This window comes from Nicotiana tabacum, chromosome 19, assembly GCF_000715075.1.
Source record: "Nicotiana tabacum cultivar K326 chromosome 19, ASM71507v2, whole genome shotgun sequence".
NCBI classification, from domain to species: domain Eukaryota; kingdom Viridiplantae; phylum Streptophyta; class Magnoliopsida; order Solanales; family Solanaceae; genus Nicotiana; species Nicotiana tabacum.
In genome coordinates this window covers 39916509-39940442 of record NC_134098.1, presented here as the reverse complement: position 1 = coordinate 39940442, position 23934 = coordinate 39916509, and the positions used below count along the sequence as shown (strand labels likewise).

Sequence of the window (23934 nt, the reverse complement as noted above, 5' to 3'; positions counted from 1 at the left end):
ATGCAGTACAGCAGGGGGAACGGGTACACAAGAAGGCCCTCCTTCCAGTGTACCAATTGTTGTTCGAGATGGTGAACAAGGTTTTGCTCCCTCGTGCAGAAAGGCGTTCCATTACGTCACGAGAAGACATGTTCCTCATGGAAGCACTGGATGCCTACTCCACTATATATCTGCCTGGCATTATGATTGAGCACATGAAGAGAGTGGCAGATTTAAGGATGGTAATCATGGGTTGCCTTACGTGTTTTTACTTACTAAGGTATTTGAGTTCTTCAAAGTCCCTTTGGGAAAGGCTACAATGGGTACTCGCAAGCAGACTTTCTCCAAGACCACCTTAGAAGAGTGTGAGTGCATCGATAAGAAAGGAGGGGTTGGCAGCAATTCCACTATCTCTCAACTGATTGAAGCTCAAAACATTGCTAATGAAGAGATAAGGAAGTTGAAGGCACGGAATATCATTCTTGAGGGACAACTTAGTCAGGCACAGAAGGCACCCGGTTCCAGTAGTACACAAGGCGCAGAGGTTGCCCGTCTGACCAAGGAAAATGCTGAACTCAGGAAATAGGTTGCTTAATGAGCAAGTGTCAGCAAATGCTCGAATGGATATTCTCCTTAGAACCCTTGCCTCTTCATCTCTGCCTCCCCCTTCCAGTGCTCCTTAAAAATTGTTCCCTTCCTAGTGTCCAGTTCAAGTTATTTGTCCTCTGTTTTGGTCTTTTGTTTTGATGTGTTTGGTGGCTGGTACTTTTTGTACTATTTTATTTTGTGGATGGTTATGTAACAAATTGTACTTCCAATTATGTTCCCTGTTTATTTCCAAATTAATTGAGGGGGAGCAGGTTCAGGGGGAATACATGAAATATTTATGGTACTCTGGTTCTTAGGGGGAACTTCAATTACAAGTTTGTGATCAAAAAGGGGGAAATTGATAGGTTATGTGTCCTGTTATGTTTTGATGATCTAACAAACTTAATGATAAGAACTAGATATGGAACTCATCCCACATCCTCAACGTGCTCAAGATCAATAAGTCTCAAGTCTGAGACATGTTCCAACACTCAGTCTAAGAGACAACAGAGAGAACAGATATACATCAGTTCCCTTGCTGACTGTACCAGTCAGCTCTCCACTGTTGTAAAGTGGTTGCAATTGTTCCTCTACACACACACACAACAGTGCAAACAATGCAGCAGTCACTTTATGGGGAATGCCCTTGTACCAAATATGCTTGCATCATTCAAGTGATGTCACTTGTGTAAGATTAACATGAAGCAAAGGAAAAACAAAATACTTGCACATTCCAGAATTCATCAAGCTTTCTCCCAAGTGTGTCGTGGACTTGCAAGTGATCTCCGGGCTTCAAGAACAAAGAACAACATAACGAAGGACCAGTTTCCAGCATTGTATCATCACATGTCCCTAGTTGTATTGTACCTTTGTTAGTGTGATTTAATTGTAATTCCTGCTTAGCTTAGCTAGAAGTATTGTGTAGGAAATAAATTGTAAAATCATAAACCTTGTGTTTGTATCTTGGCTAGAATTAGTCTGAGTTGTGAACTTTGTAATAGAGTTATTACAAAGAGGCTTATAATAGAGTTGTTACAAGTGAGGGAAGGATTAAGGTTTTAATTCCTAGGTTACAATAGGTTGTAATCTGATCTTGCTCGGTAAGTGAAGTTGAAATCCTACAAGTGTATGTCATAGTTTTTAATCTCGTGAGTTGGGAGTTTTCGACATAAAACTCTGATGTGTCATTTACTTATATTTTTATGTGTGTTTCCGTGGGAACTGCCTGATTCTCTATACAGTTTGGTGGACCCACAGTTCCTATCATAGAAATAGAACGTTGAATCTTTCTATCAGATTGGACTATTTTGGCATCACAACCGTAAAACAGATGTCCTCTCCCCACTCCTCAGCTTTAATAATCCAGTGCCATTCACGTTAAGTTGTGCCATCGCAATTAAAAGATGGATTATGAAATGCAAAAACTTGGGTAAGTAGCTTTTGGCGGATAACACTTCTTTTCTCCGGATAACAAATTCAACAGTGGAAAAGATTATGATGGGAAATACAGATCTCTAACGCCGAAAGGGTAACTCTGCCCTATTCCTAGGACGCGTGTCGCATGCAAGGCCAAGTATTATACAGTAATGTATTAAAAAGACGAATTATCAATTGCGAAAAACTTGGGCACAGTAGTATTTGACATTTTGACTATATTATATTTATATAATAGAAGGATAAATAAAGCTAACAATAAATCTTTCTCCGGATTAAAAATTTACCAGTGAAAGATTATGACTCGAAATACTCGCAATCGCCAAAAGGGTAACTTCGCCTTTATACAGTATTTTAAAAGGTCTTTTATTCGTACTCTTTTAGGACGCGTGTCCGCATGCAATACCTGCCATAGTAGAGCGGTATGGTCACCTAGTCACCAACAGCCACCTGTAATTAACCACTGACCCATGCCTTGCTGCCACGACCAAGGAAACATTTCATTCGTTAAAGTCTCTCACACAGTTCTTAATATTAATTATTATAATCAAAGATGAAAAGATAACGTTTTAAAAGAACGACATTTAACTTCGAACGAGGAACGAGCAATAAAATCGCTACAACAGCATCTGATTCGCGTTGCCCCACCAACTAGAGACCAACTAGAGTGGCTGACAGTCGATAATAATACCTCTTTGCTTAATCAGTTTTTCAAGGCGAAATATATGGTTTTGATGATAACCCAGTATTTTAAAAGGACTGATTATCATAAGATAAAAAGCAGACTAGATGAGGTCAATATTCAGAAAACGTACTTGTAATTATATGCCAATAGAAGACAGCTGTGTCAGAGTTTAATGGTGTCCAACATTTTCACCGTTCAAAAGCAACAGATTCTGTTAAACTAAACCTGCCTAATTAACCTAATCCATCCACGCTTAACAGCGACATAAAAGTTTTTTCTACCCCCTAAATACCAAAAGAACCGGATTCCCCAACAAGCTGCCCTTAACAAAAAGTACTGAACTACTGATATTCATATCACTCGCACTTCTTGCTGGGAGAGCAGATGAGCCAGAGGTTGCCGTAGGGGTCCTTCAGCTTGCCGACGCGTCCACCGCAACAAGCCCCATCACCCTCGGCTATTTCACCCTCAGAGACAGCACCGGCAGTCACGGCCTTGGCCACAGCACCTTCCACATCCTCTGTCTCCAAGCAAAAAACGCATCCACTTGCAGTCTTGACACTGCCCAAAAATAACGAAACTATCATAACTAGCACAAGAAATCGGTAAACGGCAAAATAAATGATATTTTCCCATTTCTGAGTGGGAGCTATATATACAAATGCACTTAACTTCAACTTTAAAAGATCAAACTCCATAAGAAAACTGCATATTGAATGGGGTTATATGATGAGATTTCAAAATATTAGAAGTACTTTTAGAATGATTTTGACTTTGAATTTTGAATCCAATTTTTCTTAAATACAGACGGCGTAAGTTACTGAAATTGAAAAGCATGGGCATACACAGGATGGAATGGCCAAGTCATATACAGATCTCGAAAACTCAATAACCTAAATCGAAAAGCAGAAAATTATCAAGTAATGATCGGACAAAAAACTTTGCGTCAATAGGCCCTGCCACGGAAAATCCATAAGCTAAAGACTCTAGAGCGTGATAAAACAAAATTCGACTTAAACTAGAACAGGAACAACTTCAGATAGAGAAGAAAAGTACACGGGGAAGACGATCATTGAGAAAAGACCAAAATAAGGAGACAAGTCTCCGGATAGAACAAAAAGAAGGAAAATGATATTATCTGATTCATCGTATACTTGTACGGCAGTATTACTATTTAAAAAGAAAAAAGAGATTTTCAATTTTGTAAATTAAAAATATACCCTAAATTTTTAAAAGATTTTAATTAAATTTTAAATTTACATTAATAATATTACCCAGCTTTTTATATACAAATTTAATTTTAAAAAAAATAAGAAATTAATAACACGTAATGCTTTTTATAATACACACAGTTGACAAATATTTAGCTTAAAAAACCAGATAACATAAAAAGCTTAAATAAAGCAGCAAACAAAGTAGAGGTACTTTACAAAATACCGGACATAAAAGTGAAATAATAGAGAAAATCTCTACAGTGACAACATATTTCGTTGAACGTAAAACTTTTCAAACAACAAATGACGGAAGCATAACATATATAGCAACATCACAAAAAATGTAGATCATAAAAACACAAAAATAAAAATAAAAATCAATGTATCGCATCGTATAGCGTAGATCTAGACATAAAATAAAAAAAGAAAAGCAAGCCATTAACATGCAAAGAGAAAAGTAAAAGTCGAAAAAACGTACGGAGCAGAAGAGTCATCAGTGAGGTCGGAATCGGAAACAAGGAAAGTAGTGGAACCGAGTTTGAGTTCAGCAGAGAGGATGAGAGGAAGCTCCTGCTCGGCCTTCCTTTTTGGATGATTCACACGGTTCACTTCCTCAGCACCAAACGCAGCCTTGTAGAACTGTACGGCATCTCCAGCCTTAGGTGCCTCCACAATCAGCTGAGGCTTCATCGCCGTGAAGGTGACAGTCACATCCTTTGCTGCTCCGTTCTCGGCACCTCCATTCTGAACCTCTTCCGCCATTGAAACAGAAAACCCTAAGAGAGAGAAAGTTAAGAAGAAGAACAGTCGAAAGAAGAGAGAGGAAATACTAAATGGAAAGGAGAAGTGGATAATTGTGCAGGTATGGTGGGGCATATATAGGAAGCGAAGAATCGTTTGTGCGCTTTACAAGGGTAAAGTGGGAATTAAAATAATTTCCTTCAACAAGTTTCACCTTGGTTTTCAAATATATTAACACATTTGCCATTGCCCGTTTTTGAAATTGGTTGGGTGAAAAGGATTAAATGAGAAGAAACTCTTAAATGAATGTAGTGATTTCTTTTTGTCCTTTTACGCAACGGCCATCGCTTAATTTGCTTTTAAGCCTTTTGGTGATTCGGGGTACAGAAAAGGATATATCACGTGTCAGCAACGTTACTGGGTCGTCGGTTTGCAAAAATCAGCGTGCATGCAATTTTCCTCGGCAGAAAATAATTTGCGACTTTTTAGAAACTCAACTTCTTTCCAAATACCATATATGTCCCTGTTCTGCTCGAGTAGAAAATGCCTTTGCTAAAAGGCTGGTTGGACACTTCGCTGCGTCCCTGTTGCACTCTGGCCATATTTCTTTCACAAGCCAAATGGTTGTGCATAAAATTACAGTATTTATTTAGGGGCTATTTATATGATAAATAATTTCTGTGTACCTCCATACTTTGTAGTTGATTTTCGATAGTAACCCCGCATATGAAGAGTTTATTAATACTACCAAATACCACACACACATGTATGTCTGCACGTGAAATTTTTACAAAAATCCAGCTCTCTTTCGCTTGTATTGGTAAACGACACGGGGCTCGTCTGTGCAATGACACGTAGCGGGAATGGTACCTGAAAGCACGGAAGCTAAAGCCGGAAGAGTTGAAGAACCACGACCAGAATTATCCATTTGAATTCAGAACGAGAGTAACCGGAAAGGGGTTCAAGTGATTTGAAGTGCAGGGAGTTTCTGCGGTCCATTCTGCGGTCGCAGAACTGCCGCAGACTGAAGCAGAAGTCTGGGCAAATTTTTGGACCATTATACGGTCACATAATCATTTTGCGAACAGCATAACCCATCGCAGACCCAGCACAAAAATGTCCAGAGAAAAGTTCTGTGGCGCATTATGCGACAGCAGAATAGGTCTGCGGACCGCAGATCGGTCGCAGACCTGCCATTTCCGTTTTTGGGCATCACTTTCGCGGTCCATTCTGCGGACCGCATATCTGTTATGCGGTCCATTCTGCGACCGCAGACCTGAGTTCAGAGGGTCCATTTTCCTATTTTAATAACTCGACCTCATTTTGATAAATAGCCTTTGAGGCTTATTTTGAGTGATTACCTGATGATTTTAGAGATAGGTAAGAGCATTTTAGAGAGAGAAGGAGGAAACCTAACACTTTAATCATCCAATCTTGCACCAACCTTCAAGAATCAAGGAAATCAATCACTAGATTATCATTTATCCGGGTAAGTCTTACTCCTAAGCTTTCATGCAAGAGGTTATGAGTTCTAGTATATTGTGGGGGTTGGAAATAGGCCATGCATATGACAATAGATTGTAGTATGTGGGATTAATGAACCATTTTGGTTAGTTTCTTGTTGAAATTGGTTGAGGGAGGAAGGGATTACCATTATAGAGCCTTGTAGTCTATTTTGCATACTAGGTGTTTGACCAAATTCCTAAGAGAGTTACACCATGTGAATCCTTCTAATTATTATCCGATTTTCGCTATCTTCCTATAGATTATTATTGCTAGAAGTGTTAGGACGTTGTAGTAACTTAAGGAAAGCTCAAACAAGGTATGTTGGCTAAACTCCTCTTTTAGAATTGAACCCCACAATGACCTTGTAAGTCCCGTGTTGCTCATTATAAATTGATTATTCCGAATAAGCCTTGTGTCAAAAGATATATGCATTTAACTTGTATTCCAAACGTTCTTCTTTGTTGAGTTACTATTTGAGAAGGTGATTAAACATGGGATGTGTGTTAATATGTTATGATTTGAAACGTGATTCTAATGAAAACTAGCATGTCGAATTGTGTAAGAAATCACATGTGCCTAAGACCCTTTATTTGATTAGTTGCTCAAATGTGTATTTAAAGTGTTGAGTAGAAAAGCCTTGTTGTTGATAATCTATAAGGATGCTTAAAAGTAAAAGAAGTGGGTTGGAGATATAAAGTGTGGCTAACGTGCCAAGAATAAAAGTTATAATTGTGGCCAATGATGGCGAGGAAATGAAATGATGTGAGAAAGGTTATGAAATAGGCCTTGATTCAACTTCGAAAATGGATTTTTTCTATAGGCTTATGTACCCAAGTTATGCCCAAATGTGATTGTATTAACTAATGTTATGCTTTGTAAGTACTGTCAATGTGTTTTAAGCTCTTATAACTTCATGAGTTGAAATTATGTATTGCCCTTTTGGGGGAAAAGTATTTCAAGAATAAATAATGTGTTACTCATTTATGATTTTAACTTGTGCTTCGATTGCCAACCATTTTACTCCATTTCTTGGAAAGGAATACATTGTGTTTAAAGTCTTCATTACTAATGAACTTATAATTGTGATTTTCGGAATATTCTATATGTTGATGTTTATGTCGATGATCCTTGAAAGTAAAGAAATGAAAGTGTGGAATATAGGATACGGCCATCGTACCCCGGGATGAGGAATCATAAATATGGCCAAGAGAGCCAATGAAATTATAATGATGTTGTGAATGGTTGAAGGTACTAACGAGGCTATATATAGTGTGAAAGGTAACGAGGTGAATATAAAATATATCTGTGCTTTTGTTTCCCTTGTGTACAAACCAAAAATATTTTTGGGAGTATCATTAGCAAACCGAGGAAGGGTGGGTCATAAAGCCCATGCCCGAAACTACTCGTGCCGGTGTAGGGGTGGATTGAGATTATTCCCCTTGTTTGGGATGAGATTGAAGTATTGATGTGATTGTAGTTATTCCCCTTAATTGGGATGAGGTTGATATTAGTTGTGAATTGGAAAGTCAACCCACACGGCACATGTGGGAAGGCGGCCTAGCCGATGGGTGAAGATCGGACGCCAGGTTGCGCACATGGTAGTACTACTCTTGGTAACACCTTTCTTTCGCGCCACATGTCAAACCACATTATTCGTGGGGAGATGGCCTAGACAATCGGGCGTGATCGGATTCCGTGCTAAAAATACTGTGGTATATCGGTGCTACTGATCTCCCAATCAAAAATATATAATAATTTTTCGTATGTTGAAAATTGTTGTGTTGTAAATTGATATTTGAATATCATTGATTGTTATTTGTTGCTCCATGGTGCTTCCCCTTCTGTTATTGGCGTTCTATTTTGAAAGAGAACATTTATCTTTACATATTAGTACTATTCTACATGTACTAACGTTACTTTTGCCGGGGGCGCTGCGTCTTCTATGGATGCAGGTGGTTCATCAGCGGACACCTTTGGTCCTCATTAGCAGTAACTCTCTATTCAGCATGTTTTGGTGAGCCCTACTTTATTCCGGGCTTTATGTCATTTGACGTTGTATTTTGTGCTTTGAGGTATAGCCGGGGCCTTGTCGCCGGGACTTCCATTCTTCACTTCTGTTGTACTTAGAGGCTCCGTAAACAGATTGTAAGTGGTATTCGATGTTAGAAATTAAACTAGAAATGTTGATATTTGGCAAACATATTTTTCATTACATCTATAGACTTGTAATATTTTAGGAATCATAAATGAATATCCTTTGAGTAATGGAAAAAGAATAAGGAATACTTGATTTTTCTCATATCTATCACTTTTATTGATTCTTATATTGTTAATGGGTAAGGTTATGTAGAAGGCATCTAGCAAGCTTGCTCGGTCGGGGTATCTCGGTTGAGCGTCGGACGCGCTCCCGGAGTCAGGGCGTGGCACAACATTCTATTCAATAAGAATTTCTCTCTTATGCTCCTTAATTTCGTTCTAATTACCTTTATCATTTATTATTTCATTCAAGTACTTTATATTATTCTGATTGCTAGAGGCCTAATAATACAAATTTAATTGTTGTCCTAAAATCGATTTTTAGGTTAGATAGCTTGGAGCCTATTATGAGACCCTAACAATTGAGCACTTGATTTAAAGTTTCATCAATTCTTCCAAATTTTTTGTTATTCTTTCTCGTTGATTATTTATTTAAAATATACCATATTTGGAGTCAATAACCAGCTAGTGGACCCAACAACTCAGCTAATTGATCAAACCGAAGGTATATGAATCCCAAATGATCAAACTCTCAAAACTTCACCATCATGTTCAAGGGAAAATTCCCCATCAAGATATGCTAGCATGGGCGGTGAATGAATTGGGTTAGAGGAAACAATGAAAAGTTTTATGACTCAACAATAGCAGTTGAATGCTCAAATCAAAGAGGCGTTAAGGGTTTTAACGGGTGGTGCAACAGCCGCAACACCAACTATACCAATGAGAGCACATCTCGACACAGAAACCCCCAACTCCAAATTGAGGAATATGGGGACATGGGGACTTCCATATGACACTGAAGCTGGAGGCTCAGGTATAATCGAAAACTCCTTATTATAAAATTTAATTCTAACCTTGCAACAACCGGTCAAAGAAGAGAACAGGCGGATTGAAAATTATAGGAGTTCCACCAATTATTAAGGGAATTGATATGAATGAGTATTCTCAATAGCTATGGAAGGTAAGTGCTGCCCTGCTGCCAATTCCAAAAAACATTAAGATCTTGGATGTTCCCGAGTATGACGGAACTTCGGATATGCGTAACCTTGTCAAGGCATACACAACCGGAATCAAGGGGAATGATCTCACGAAATGGTTAATCGAATATGTGCTATTCAAAAAGTTTAGAGAGATCCTAACCAAAGGAGCTTTAATATGGTACGCCTATTTACCTAAAAATTCAATTAGTTTATTTGTCGAAGTTATGTATGCATTTATCAAAGTGCACTCCGAAGCATAAAAGGTGGTGAAATGCAAGAAGGACATTTTTAAAATCCAACAAGAAAGCATGGAATTTCTTCGGAACTTTATAGATCGGTTTCAGAAGGAATGATGTTACTCCATATTGTACCAAATAATGGGAGGCCTTTATAAGGAACTTGAACAAAAAGAGTTCGAAAGCCACAAGGATACTAAAAAATAGACTTCAAGAATCTCCACCAAAGACATGGACCGATGTACCTTAGGTATAGTACCAAAATTTCAAAAATATAAAGTAGACTCCCTTATTCCCAGGTTCGAAAGAAAAGATACAAGGGAGTATGGTCAAAGGTTGGATACGTTTCGTAGATGAGAAGATTCCACACACAAAGATACCAGTTGAAGCCCCATGAGAAGAACTACCACATTCATGATTTAAAGTTGGCAGTCATTATCTATGCATTGAAGATTTAGAGGCATTATCTCTACGACGTTTCTTGTGAGGTGTTTAAAAATTATCAGAGTCTACAGCACTTGTTCAAGCAAAAGAATCTAAACTTGAGGCAGCAGAGATGGTTGGAGTTGTTAAAAAACTATGATATTATAATTTTGTATCATTCCGGGAAGGCCAATATAGTAGTTGATGCCTTGAGTAGAAAGGTGGTGAGTATCGTTAGCCTTGCATATATTCCTGTTGGTGAGAGACTGCTTGCATTATATGTTCAGGCCTTGCCAATCAGTTCGTGAGATTAGATGTTTCAGAGCCTAGACGAGTTCTCACCCAATCAACAAGTCGTGAAGTTCTCTCGTCCGATATTTACCCATAGTTATGGTCATGTACTTTGAGTATTTTTTATTGATACACATGTGTTTGTTGATTGTGAGCATTGTGGCTCGAAGGATATTCCATGCAGATCGGTATGTCTGGATCGGGCTCCTTGATGTATCAGAGTTATGTTAGGATATAATTCTTTGAGCTTATTTCATGTATTTTTCTTCTCCCATTTGGGATGGCAGCATAGCATTATGCCTTGGCGGTTGTAGCTGCAGATCTTGTTGGGTAGTTCTCTTATTTGGTTCTCCTCCTATCTTTGGTTATATTCGAGTTGTTGCATGTTGGGTACGGATTGTATCGTATGCAGCTCTAGGTGGAATTTATTGTGGCTTGTCGGTCGAGCAGCTTGTATTGGGTGAAATGAGGTTATTTGAACTAGAATTAGTACAATCGATTTTGGATAAAGTATGTTGGAGGGAGAATGTCATTAGTCGGTTCAGAATATACCGCAGACAGAAAAAACGCGACTAAGGTGCTATAAACAACTCCACACCCTAAGAGCCATCTCGCTCAAATTTCGCCGCAAGGCCTAAACAGAATCACATCATGCGTATGAATAGTAAAGTAATCTCGCAACCCATCGTAGCATAAAAAAGACACACATGAAATAAATTAGAACATGAATAACATCCATTCTGCCCAATGACACACCCATAGTAATTGCTACGCAAGAGGAAGTAAACCATGTCCGATGTAGAATACACATTCTTATTAGGTTCACCGATGGCCCTCCAAAAATCAATTTTGATCATCCTAAAATAATAAATAACCTTCCAAAAGTCTACAGTACCCTATCCATAACATGTACAATCAAACTGTCCAACCCTTAACATACCTTTATAGTCTGTAACTAAGAAATAGTCTGCCTCTGAGAACGTCCAGTCTCTAAACCATAATAATACACGAATCTCTATATCTAGTCTCCAACTCTCCCGCTCAAATGACTGATATACCACTCATACACAAGTACCTCATGAGAAGTACTCACATACATCTTCCATACCATGCATCAAAAGCTAATCATCAACAATCACCAACCACGCGATTTTTATAGTACGATTCAAGCATCGGCAAATCTATACACAATGCGTGTTCTACGATATACAATAACTATCTAGAACATAAAATAGACAAAATATAGTAATGGATAGGGAGAGGGTTCCGTGTACTGCAAATCGTAACATAGAGCAGCTCACCACAAAGTCTCCTTAGCAGCTCCACATACGCGCCTGTATGACAATCAATTATACTTGTCATAATACCTGCACAATTAGTGCAGAGTTATAGTATGAGTACGTAATCAATGCGTACCCAGTAAGTATCTAGCCTAAACTTGAAGAAGTAGCGGTGAGGAGTCTATATCGACACTTATTAGTGGTCCAATAATCAAAGTACAATAAATTTAGACAAGTATGAAGCATAGCAAATAAAAGCAATTAAAACAGATATATGCGTACAGTACAATCCTCAACAGAAGAGTCAATACGAAATCCTCAAATACCGAATACTACATCGAATGGAATATAAATGACCAATATCAGGAGTAAAGGGCAGCCCGGTGTACTAAGTTCCCGTTATGTACGGTGTCCTGAAAAGAGTAAACGTCAAAAAATCTGAGTCAGGATACTCAATTATGCATTGACTCCCTATCGAAATATTATGCACAATTCTGCCGAGGCGAACGACCCGATCCCATAAGAGTGTTTCATATAACTGGCAAGACAACCGGCCCGGTACCCTCATTTGTTGCCTTTGTGGTTGATTTTCATGGAATGGAACCCCTCTTTGTGCATAAGCAGCTCGAGCATGGATCCCTTGTTGCATCAGATTAGGGTCCAAAGGAGTAGAAGGAGTTGATGGAGAAGCACTAGTTCCAACACCTTATTGATGTGGGAGAGTTCCACTCACTAAGGAGTTCACTTTTTCCTCTTGAACTTGCATCCTATTATCCATGTTTGTGAACCTTCCATCAATCATATCAAATCTCTTCATCATGGCCTCGAAAATAAATTCCATGTTGTTGGAAGATCCCTCACCCATATTGAACTTTCCTACAGAATAAACAAACAAGTTAGTGATAAAAGTCCTCACCAAGTCACTCCCTTAGTGTATACACTCAAGTTTTATGTCTTCAATTGCTCGTGTTTTACTCTTGAAAGTTGACTTTTAATTCTCTCTTTTAATCTCACTCGCTCTAGTATTTTTCTAATCAAAAGGTAAAACTCAAAGTTGCCTCTAAACTATTGTCCTAGTCTTTACAACAAGTCCCTTCCGTCTTCGGGATAGAGTGGAGTTGATGTTTAAACAAAAATGGATAATTTTAGCAAATTTGGACTTGAGCCAAGAAAAATCACAAGGTAAATAAAGAAAAAATTCATGAAACAAGTGAAGAATACAAAAGACGGGATATTACTTAATATAAACTACTATTAATCTAATCTAGCCAAGAATGAACAAAGAAATGAAGCTAGAACACTTAAAATGTAATTGCAAAGTTGCTGCAATTTTCAGCAGGTTTCAAGGCTCCCAATCTGGTGCACGATAGCTTTCAAATAATTGAAATAGGTCCAACAATTGCCGCTCTGTTCCACATCTCATAACCTATTCAAGTTCAAATTTAAGCATGTAAAAGAACAAAGCTTTTGATTTTCCATTCTTGATTCTCTTTTTTTCTTCTTCTTCAATCTCCAACTCAATGATTTATCGGAGTGAACTTTCAAGTTTGTTTCACTTTAAGTCAACAAAATCACCAAATCAATAGCCATGAAGTTTTCCCAGCAGCTACAATGAATTTCAGATTTCACAACTCTCAAAATGTTACCTAAATATCCAAGTGAAGAACTTTAATAATTTTTTTTTTCAATTTTTGTTCATCCCAAACAGAGAGTTTGAATCCTTCACCCAAACTTACTTCCAAATCTGTGAAACAACAACTAGACAATCAAGTTTACAAACTTTAAAAATCCTTTCATCAAATGGGTGTTCAAAATATTCCGAGCATTCAAGAACGAGAACAGTGAAAACAAATGGAATATCTCTTCTTTTTACTGATGGTTCAAAATTAGTGAAATATTATATATTAGAATACCCAATTACCTAAAGTTATGATACCAAATGATAACAATCAAATTGCAAGAAGAAAAATTGAAACTTAGAAAGCAGATAAAAAGGGAAAAGCAAGACACAACTATTGATGATATATTGGCAATAATTAGAATTAAATCCTAATTACCCCTAATACCATCAATAAAAGCACATATACTAATAGGATCCTCAAGAGGAAGACAAACATCTTGCAAATTCTAGGACTAGTTCAAAGGCAACCACAAGTCTACCTTCAAGCTCATAAAATACGTAACAATATTCAATATAGTCTAAGAAATGAAAGATGACCTAATATTTTTTTATTTATACTAAGGTCTACATAATGACTAAAAAAACCCTTAGGTGCTTGGGCTCTCCACTTGTAATTGGGCCTCTTCACATGAACTTGTGCTATCATCCTTGAATATCATTTACACAATGACTATTGATGATAACAAACTAATATTAGCTTTAATAAAAGAACATTTACTTGTGATAAATTTATTTTGATACATGTTTATTTGACGAAGAAGGATTTGATGAAGATCCAAACAGATATAAAAAGGAAGATATTGTGAGATGGAATTACGGGAGAAGATATGGAAAAGAAAATATAGTTGGTGTCACTCCAATCAAATATTGGTGTCACTCCAATCAAATATGTTAATAAAGATTATTTCTAAAGAATTGATCTGCAAGTTTAATGGAAGGAATAACATTTGAAGTTCAAAGTTTCAAATGTTGAATGTTTTACTAAAGTTCTGGAAAAATTTACTAGGAACATTATGGAAGAATGCTCCCTAAAGTTTTGGACAAGATCTACTACGTATGGAAGAAAGAAATGTTCTTTCTATAATATTATGGTAAGAAATTATATTTCAAGAACAAAGGAGAAAATATTTTCTATATTGAAGATCTACTACGTTATGAGAGGAAGACTGGACAGAAAAATGGTATTGCTAAAAAGGAAGAAGTTTGAAGTGGAAAGAAGATTGGTACTACACTCAAAAAGGAAAAGTATTAATATAGGCTTGGTACTGCTATTAAGGAGGAATATGATCTTGAAAGATTTTTGCTATACATCTGGATGCCATAATATAAGGAAGTGTTTAAGACAAATTTTGGAGACAATCAAGCAAGATGATCAAGAAGCACATGCACATGAACACAACCAAATTCAAATAAGATCAAGCCAAAATCCTTAGGATGGACAATCAGTACTATTCATTACATGCTTTCCACAAGTAGCTAAACTCTCTCACCGAATAGCTATTGTTATGTAGCAATTTCAAATCTCTTGGGTCTTGCATAAATTAAAATAGCAATGAGTACAACAACAAAAAAGAACAAGCCACTTCAATTATGCGACAAATCAAGGAACCAAATCAAGGAAGATTTATACCAAATATGGAGCAACGATCAGAATAATTCCAAGCAAGAGGAACAACTATTTAAAGAGGATCTGAAGACACTTCTCAGCACCAGCTTCACAAATAACTTTCCTACTCTTTCTATACTTTAGTCAAGCAATATATTCTTAAGTTTACAAGTGTCATAAAATATAGAGAGAAAGGGAAAAATACTGAAAGGTTGTGTCATTATTCGTTTCTTTGGTGAGCGAGCGAAAACCAAAGTGTCGTTGTTGGTGAGCGAGTGAAAACCAACTCTTGTAAACGTTGGTGGTGAATGCTAGAAACCACAAAAGTTGTACTCAACCCAATTTACAAAGAGCTCTAAAAGATAACACTCTTGCAACCCAAGAGGACTGGATTAAGATACCACATTGGTTCCGAACCAGTATAAAAATTACTGGTGTCATTTACTTTATCACTCTCATATTATATTCTGTGCCTTTAATATTTGTTGTGATTTACACTTATTTAAATCGAAAGGACTAACAGTTTTGTGCAGTCTGTCTCCGTATCAGTCGACTAAGCCTATACCATAGTCGATTAGTTTTTAATAGGCGTACAATTCACCCCTCCCCTCTTGTACTTTCAGTTCGGCTGTAGGGAAAAGATTGTTCAAAATTCAGCTAATTCTAGCAGTGTTTTTTTCAGAAAAAATAACTACATATATTTAAACACATTTTTCTTTTGCACAAGGAATTTTTTCCCCAAAGGTTGTTCAAATAATTTTAAACTTGTAAGTTCATTTATTTTACTACTTTTTTACGAACACTATGTATAAGCACACAAGCTTGATTTCAAAATTGAATTTCATTTATAGATAGTATGCATTATTTTTGGTCGGACTGATTTTTTATTATTCATCTAGTATTATTATGTACATCAATTAGTTCTTTTTGACTCTCTAACTAGTTCTCCAAGACTATTCCTTAGCTATCTATATTTGAAGAAGACTATATATTTTGGCGTATTACATCAAGATAAGGAAACTATTCAAATTATTTAACAGCTTTCTCCAGTGTCGATTGTGTTGTCCTCTGGTGTGTAGCTGTAGGACAATCTCTCCAGCTCTATGACTTATCTCTCTTTTGTGACTTTGAAACCGCTGCAAATAAGAAGCTTAGAAGTCCAGCTCTAGCTTTGCTATTTTTTATTCGCTCGGCCATCCAGTTGACTTTGTTTTCCCAGTTGCCCACTTGCCTCTTTTCCCCATCCACGTTAATAGGGACTTCCACATGCACTTAAGAGTTGGCACAAGAGTAGAAGAGGTGTGCAGTGTGCTGAAGTTTCCTCCAGCCCAGAATCACATAACACACATGCGCTTGGCACCTGTATTCCCCATTTTTGTAATCTATCTACTGTAGCAAGCCTTTTGTGAACAGCTATCCATAGATAAACTGATGCCTTGGTAATAGACAAGGTTCAAGGACAAAGCTTACTTTTTGATACAGTGGGAGAAGGGCCAGATAATTAGCTTTCTTAATGGAAAAGCTCCCATTTGTACAGTCCTTTTGCAATTCTAATCTAGGATCCATATTTGGAAACCATTTTCTAGCTTCAATTATTTTTCTAACAATCTAGCTGGACTGCCTAGGAATAGCTGTTAAAGCCAATTCATTGCTTTTTACGTAGAAACTATGCACCCATTGAATCAGTAAAGTATCTTTCTTTTCATCTCCAACCCAAAGTAGTTCATATGATGTTCAGTTCTCCCGCAGATTGTATATAGTTAAATCTAGTATGCATTATTTGTATATAGTTAAATCTAAGTGCAAATTATACCTATAACTCATGTAGGAATAATAATCATAAATTTGAAATACAATTCAACACACTCATATCCAAGCAATATTTTCCCTTCCTCGACTTTAAGGTTAGCGGTCAAGTTTCTTCCATTCTGAATTCTCTATGGGAAAATGATAGGAGGAGTTGAGTCTTCCTAGTTCAATAAATTTTTAGCATTGATTTATGATTATGAAAACATGTTTGACACGTGCCGTCTTAGCTCAGCCGGTAGAGCGCATGGCTTTTAACCATGTGGTCGTGGGTTCGATTCCCACAGACGGCGTCACAGGAAGTCCTGTTGTTTTATCTTTTTGGATATTTTTGCTTCACCATAATTTTCATAGTTCCAGAAAAAAGAAAAAATAAACTTTCACAGCTCCATCATTAGCTTCTTCTTTCTTTCACCCCCTCAAAATTCTTATCCATGGCGTTTCTGTCAATTCCTAGCATCTTTTCTTGGGCTGGTCCTGCAATTCCATCTCTTTACTCGACTCCACAAGCATGTCATTTTCTTCAACCCTCCATCCATAATCAGTACTCATTGCAGCTGAAGCCATCCAGCAGACTAAATCTCTCCGCACTATGCACGAGTTACGAGGTCGGCGCAGGATTTTTGGCGGAGGAATTTGGAGCTCAAAATGGAAATGATAAAAGTCGTGAACCTGAAAATAGCAATTGGGATAGTTCTCAGTACGACGCTCTGCTTAAAGGCGGTGAACAAGTTACCTCTGTCCTTGAAGAAATGGCCAAGCTAGTACGTTGCCCTTTATTGTATACTAACATTCTTCGTTTTTTCTTCCATTGCGGTGGCATATATGTTTTAATAACTACGACATCTTCGGTATTGTTGATTCCTGGAAAACTTAAACCCTAAACCCTGTTGATAGGAAAATGGAAATTCTGAAGAGTAGAGTTAAAATTAGTGGTAGTGGAAACCCTGGAAACTCTGTTCATCATATTTGGTCGTGTTGAATTGTTAAAGATGTTAAAATCAGAGGTAATAGGATTTCGCAATCCATGTGAATGTGCGGAATATCTGCGGCCTTTAGGAATAATCTGAAGTCTCTGTATTGTCATCTGAAGGGTGTGGATATTGCAATGGCACGGCTTAATTCTTAATAGCTAGCATCCCTAGAAATGAATCCTATTCCACCTACACTATTTAGCAATTATACGGTGATGTTCAAACGGATAATTGGTAGGTGTAGAAATATGAAAGTAGTAATAACTTGATATAACTATGTGCTTGCCAATACATTTGGGAAGTGCATTATGGTGTCAATAACCAAGAACAACTAAAAGCATCAAATAAGTGTTATATGTATGTGACAGGATACCTGATTATGTAGTTCAGTCAAGTTGTTTACACAGTTAGTCCAGTATGTCAGCTGGATTAGTTGTTCATCCATTTAATGTCGTTTGTTGGATACATATATATGAAACAGTTAGAAGATATGAAGGTGGACGAAGCATCTGAGGAGGTAGCAGTGCAATTGGCTGCACAAGGAGTGATTGGGAAGAGAGTTGATGAAATGGAGTCCGGGTTCATGATGGCCCTTGATTACATGATCCAAATTGCTGAAAAGGACCAGGATGACAAGGTATTATTTATATGTTCCTGATCTGTTTTCATTATTTTTTCTTAAGGACTGCTGTTCGTTGAAGTATATTTTTTTACTCCGTATCTGTGATTTATGGTCTCATGTTTCATTGTTTTTCCATGAGCAATTCACTTGTTAGTTTTATATGCTTCTCACACCGTTGACACATCTGGTGCATTTCTGTGTGGTAAGATAATTTGTATGCTGGCTTTAGAGATCAATTAGTGACAAATAGTTGTCCTTGATGCTCATTATTTTAGCTTTTGCCTGGTGCAAGATGTAGTGAAGTAAAAGGAGTCTCATTCAGAAGATTAGTGATACTGATAGTCCTACTACAACTTAGTAGGCCTGTGTGCATGATATGTTGTTTTCTCTCATCTTGGGTCTTTTCATCGTATAGGTATTTACTTCTAAATTAAAAAAATAAATTAACGAAAGTTATCGGGAATGAAGAGCGATAAGCAAAGAATCTGAAGGACAAAAGAAGCCTTCTAGTGTAATCAATTCTCCTTCATGTTGGAAGACCACTATATGATTTATATAGCAAACTGTATATCTGCTCATATTTTATCTTCTGCTATGTTTTGTGTTTCTTTTTGTTCTCTGTCCATATCCATTCATTTTCTCTGAGTATTGCATTTATATAAGCAATATTCTTGGCGGGTATGTTAACAACTGAATGTTTCTTTTAGCGCAAATCAATCTTGGAGGTGATTAAGGAGACTGTATTATCACATCTTACCAAGAAATGCCCCCCTCATGTGAGTATCATCATTGACTAAATTATTAGCAGCATTGTTGCTCTAGTCTTTCTTTTTACATTGGATTGAGCTTATATGCTTTCTAGGTTCAAGTCGTAGGCCTGCTCTGTAGAACCCCCCAAAAAGAAAGCCGTCATGAATTGCTGAGGCGAGTAGCTGCCGGTGGTGGAGTATTCCAAAGTGAGAATGGCACAAAAGTTCATCTTCCTGGCGCAAATTTGAATGATATTGCTAACCAGGCTGATGATATTCTGGAGGTAGGCTCTCAATGTACATGCATAGTCAAGAGACAGTTGAGCTGTTGGGATCTAAGTGCATAGTTTGTCTGTGTCAGTTTCATTCGGCTACAGGTCCCTTAGGACACAGCTTACTAGAAACCACAAACTTTTACAGGGGGTGGAACATGCTGATAGTGGAGACTATCAGGCTTGGTTAGGTCAATATTTTGACATAGTGATATTAAACAACTATGCTCAGCCAACTTGTTTTAAAATTTATAGTGTTAATGCTGGTTATTTTTAAGGCACTTGTGCCGGATGCATATTTCATTATCTATTTGTTGTTCTCGAGTTGCAGATTTATTTATGTTAATATACAGAAAAAAAAGGAAACTTGTGGTAATTTCAAGTCTTAACAAAACCATCTTAGTTAACAGATCCAAAGAATGAGGTACATTGTTCCCAGTTAGTAACCTAACCTGCAAACTGTATCAGTGAAGTTTATTTGACCAGAAATCAAGTCGTTTAGACTTCGATTTTGTCAAGTTATTCTGATTTTATTCATGCACTTAAGAGTTGTTAGTTGTTGGTCATCAATAATTTAAAATTTTCTCAACTACGTGCTGTAAGGCTGTAGTATTTCTCAAAATACTTTTTCTGTCCTACTCCCTTTTGACTTCTATTTTGTGTTTTGAAATTCAATACATGTGATACATTTGATTCTTCGCAATCAGTTTTGACCCCTTTTCCTGATTTAAATATAACATCCATGTATCATCTTATACAAAGAAATTGAGATATTTGGGAATCGCGCCTCTTATGCAATGTTGCATAGTAATAATTTGGTCCGGATATTCCTTTTACTCTTATGTTCAACTGTAGCTTTCATGCCCAAGAAGCATCTGATGTTCCGTACGAACCAAATTATAACTATTTCATGCATGCTTATCTATATGCATTTTTTCGCTTTTTTGAGATTACAAGTTACTGATGGTACTTAAGTTTAAATATGTGACATCATGTAGTGTGTTTTCTGAACCCTAAAAGTAATTTATCAGATTAATGCAGATTGCAATATTATTAGATTAGAAGGATTCCTTTACCCTTGCTTCGCTAAACAATACTGGTTTGCCTTTGCCACAGACAATGGAATCTCGTCCTGTTGTACCTAATAGGAAGTTACTAGCAAGATTAGTTTTAATCAGAGAAGAAGCTAGGAACATGATGGGAGGTGGAATACTTGACGAAAGAAATGATCGTGGCCTGAATACACTGCCTGAATCAGAGGTTTGTTCTTGAACATTCGATATCCGGTCACGTTTTATTGGTCAACTGCTCAGGAGGTTTCCTAAAATGTAGTTAACCTGTGAGAAATGAACCAGTGTTTTAAAAGGCGTGGGCGTAAGGCGAGGCGTAAGCCCCGAGGCACGGGGCGTAAGCCCCATGGATATTTAATTTTTAATATTTTATAAAATAATATAATTATAAAAAATATTATTAAACAGATAAAATTGCATAGAAATTTTAAAAAAACTATAAATAAGTGAAATATATATATCCCCACAAAAAACTAGTTAAATCAATCCATTAATATTATGCGCTACTTACAAGTTACAACTTAGAAGCACACGTTTGTTTAAAAAAATTTCTTCCTGATTTGAGATTGTATACTTCCACGCAAGATCTTTTTTGCTCACATCTTCAGACTCCCTTTCATCCATTTTCTGCAAGTTTTAACAGAAATGAGTTAAAAATCTTAATTTTGTCATTTTTATTTTGTAAAGCAAAGTAAAGATTTAGACATGAAAAAAAGATCTTTTATTTTGTATAATGTGGACTACTCATGAAGATAAATAATTAAACATTAATTGAAAAAGATTCCATGTTTTCCTCGACAACAATCAAATTCCAATTTCCATATACAAAAATCAAAGTTATTCAACAATCAACATACCCACTTGCTCATAAATCTAATCAATACATATAGAAGCACGCACACATATAATCCCATATTATATTTTGAAAGAGCAAGAGAAACACTGAACTTGAAAAACTAATTACATACATATTTACAAACTAATAGTGAAATATAAAAAGAGAGGAAAGTAATGAGTTCAAAATAATAAAGATTTTACATGGAGGAAGGAACAAACCCGTTGAATTTGATGTACGGAGGAGAATGAAGTTTTTACTTTTTTGTTGCAAAAAAAGTGATAAATCTTGCTCTTGGCAGAGGCAGACTAGCGGAAAGAATTGGATAAGACTTCTAATTTAGGGCTTTTAGCAATATTAAAAAGTTTACTTTTAAATTTAATATTTTTAATTCCTTTTTAAAAAGATGTCTCTTGGGCTAACGCCTCAACCAAAAAACTCGCCCGGGCGTACGCCTTACGAGACTTTCGCCCCCCATCTTCGCCTCGGGGCGTTTTTGATACGCCTCGCCCCGGGGCTCGCCCCAGAAACGCCTTTTAAAACACTGAAATGAACTACCTGGATGGTCTTTGTGTTGCTGCTTGTGCTTTTCTTTCTGATGTTAGCTTTTTATGTTCATGCAGGTGAACTTTTTAACTAAACTTGTTTCCTTAAGACCAGGGAAAACTGTACGCGACATGATAAAAAATGTGATGCTGGGTAAAGACGAAGGTGCAGAAAGCTCGGATGATGAAGTTAGTGATGCTGGTGGAATTGCAGGAAGGGTGAGATTCTGTTCCGTGATGATCTCATTACTTTTTAAGATATCCAAAAGTTTTTCAACCAAAATTATAGTCTGCATTATGATAATTTTACTTTTGCTCCCAGGCAAGTGTAAGTGGGCGTAAACCATTACCTGTGCGCCCTGGCATGTTTCTTGAGACAGTTTCTAAGGTAAGAGTTGCCAGTGCATATGGTTGTTGTTATAGGATGTAGAGTTGGTGGTTATGGTTTCTGCCTTTCTGGTGAGCTAGTCATGAAAAAAAGTACATTAAGTTTGACTATGTGGTAGTCAGTTTCCAGATACAAATTTCTCTGCAAAGTGTCTTACGAAAGAAAAGTATGAGGCAATTATGGATTATTTACACTGTATAGCCTTTTTGAGGCCACTGTTTAAATTCTGTTCCCTAATCACAGTGGGCTAAATTTCGCCAGTAAAAGTTGTTGGATGAACTTCTCGTTTTGCAGACAAATTTAGCCCACTGGGTTGGTGGGGACATAATTTAAATAGTGGCCTAAAAATAGGCCATTTCTGCAAATGCCCCGGGCGGTTATGATGTCTAACCACATCTTATTGGGACTTTTTAGGTGTTAGGTGGCATATATGGAGGAAATGTCTCTGGAGTCACAGCACAGCATCTTGAATGGGTATGCTATTGTTAATCTCTGCCTTTGTGTGTGGTAGCATTTTATTTAGAAAGTCGCTTTGCAATATGTCTACCCTTCTAGTTGACTTTCATAGCCATTTTCTAAGGTAGAAGGGTCGTAAATTTCCTCTACTGGTGAAAGTTACTTGAGAGTCCTCCAAGTTTAACTTCCGTTCAGTAAATCATGTATATCAAGATTGGAGCGTGTATATCGTGTACTCCCTTTGTTTCAATTTATGTAACCTATTTGACTAGGCATGAAGTTTAAGAAAAGAGCTAAGACTTTTGAACTTGTGGCGTAAAATGAATCACATATATTTTGTGTGGCTATAAATCATTGCATAAAGTTAAATTGTTTCCAAATAATGAAATGAGTCTTTCTTTTTGGCACGGACTAAAAAAAAAATAGTTTCACATAAATTGAAACGGATGGAGTAATTAACTTGGCTGTCTTTTAAATTTTTGATTCTTAGCTTATAACACTTGAGAGTAGACTTCCTAAAGTTTGGTAGTAGGGAGTCTATCTATGACAGGTTGCTAAACGGCTGATTGTTTTTGACGTTGTTTCTTGAGAAGCAGCAACTTATTAAGTTTTTAATTGTGGTTTCAGGTTCACCAGAACACACTTCAAATACTTCAAGAGATAGCATTCTAGTTGTTCCTTGCACGAATTTCTAGGAATACTCATAGAAGAAAGCCGATCTATCCTGTCTAAATATCTAGTAAGCTTCATAAAATTTGGGTGTCTGAATATTTGTTGTCATAATCCATGTGTAAATTGAGGGGCCCAAAGAAGAATACGAGTAGGAAAATGTAGGCGCTTTACCAGTTTTAAGACATTTTCCCAGAAGTAGTATCGCAAAAAGTTGAAAGAGGAAAGGAGAAAAAGGAAAGTTATGAGATAAGGAGCCAGCATGTTTCCGGAGGTATGATATGCAAATCCAATGATACAGCAAACAAACCCAAACATGGGTAGAATAATACCTTTAGCCATGTTCAATCACTAGCAATGATGATAATTCGGGACTCTAAGATCAATCGAATCACAAAATTGAAGCAAGATAAAGTGTGTGTGGGGAAACCCATGTGTGGTTTGGGCCTACTTGTCCTTCAATTCTCATTTCAAGAACCTGTTCCGCACTCCAGACACAGCGATGCTCCAATATTCAAGTTTTGTATATGCCCCAAATGATATTTTAAAAATTAAAACCCCTTTCTTCCATGCTTCTGCTTTTTCCTAATACTCATATTTTATTTTGCTTAAAGAAGATATCTTGTGCTGAATTTTGCCAAGGGAGTG

At 36.9% G+C, this 23934-nt stretch overlaps 2 protein-coding genes and 1 non-coding gene across 3 annotated transcripts; 2 read left to right on the top strand and 1 right to left on the bottom strand.

The window, feature by feature from the left end:
- Nucleotides 1–2802: 2802 nt before the first annotated feature.
- On the bottom strand, nt 2803–4759 carry LOC107813997 (uncharacterized protein At5g48480). Its single transcript, XM_016639318.2, has 2 exons — nt 4379–4759; nt 2803–3247 (listed from the first exon to the last, which is right to left on the bottom strand). The coding sequence occupies exons 1-2, from the start codon at nt 4660–4662 to the stop codon at nt 3043–3045; spliced, it is 489 nt and encodes a 162-aa protein (XP_016494804.1). The 5' UTR covers nt 4663–4759; the 3' UTR covers nt 2803–3042.
- Nucleotides 4760–16926: 12167 nt separating this feature from the next.
- On the top strand, nt 16927–16999 carry TRNAK-UUU (transfer RNA lysine (anticodon UUU)). The gene has a single exon. It is a non-coding gene; the product is annotated as a tRNA-Lys (tRNA).
- LOC107813996 (protein PEP-RELATED DEVELOPMENT ARRESTED 1, chloroplastic) lies at nt 16995–23856 on the top strand. The gene is made up of 9 exons (XM_016639317.2): nt 16995–17470; nt 18162–18317; nt 19010–19078; nt 19165–19335; nt 20440–20583; nt 21852–21992; nt 22096–22161; nt 22576–22635; nt 23245–23856. The coding sequence occupies exons 1-9, from the start codon at nt 17141–17143 to the stop codon at nt 23287–23289; spliced, it is 1182 nt and encodes a 393-aa protein (XP_016494803.1). The 5' UTR covers nt 16995–17140; the 3' UTR covers nt 23290–23856.
- Nucleotides 23857–23934: the final 78 nt, after the last annotated feature.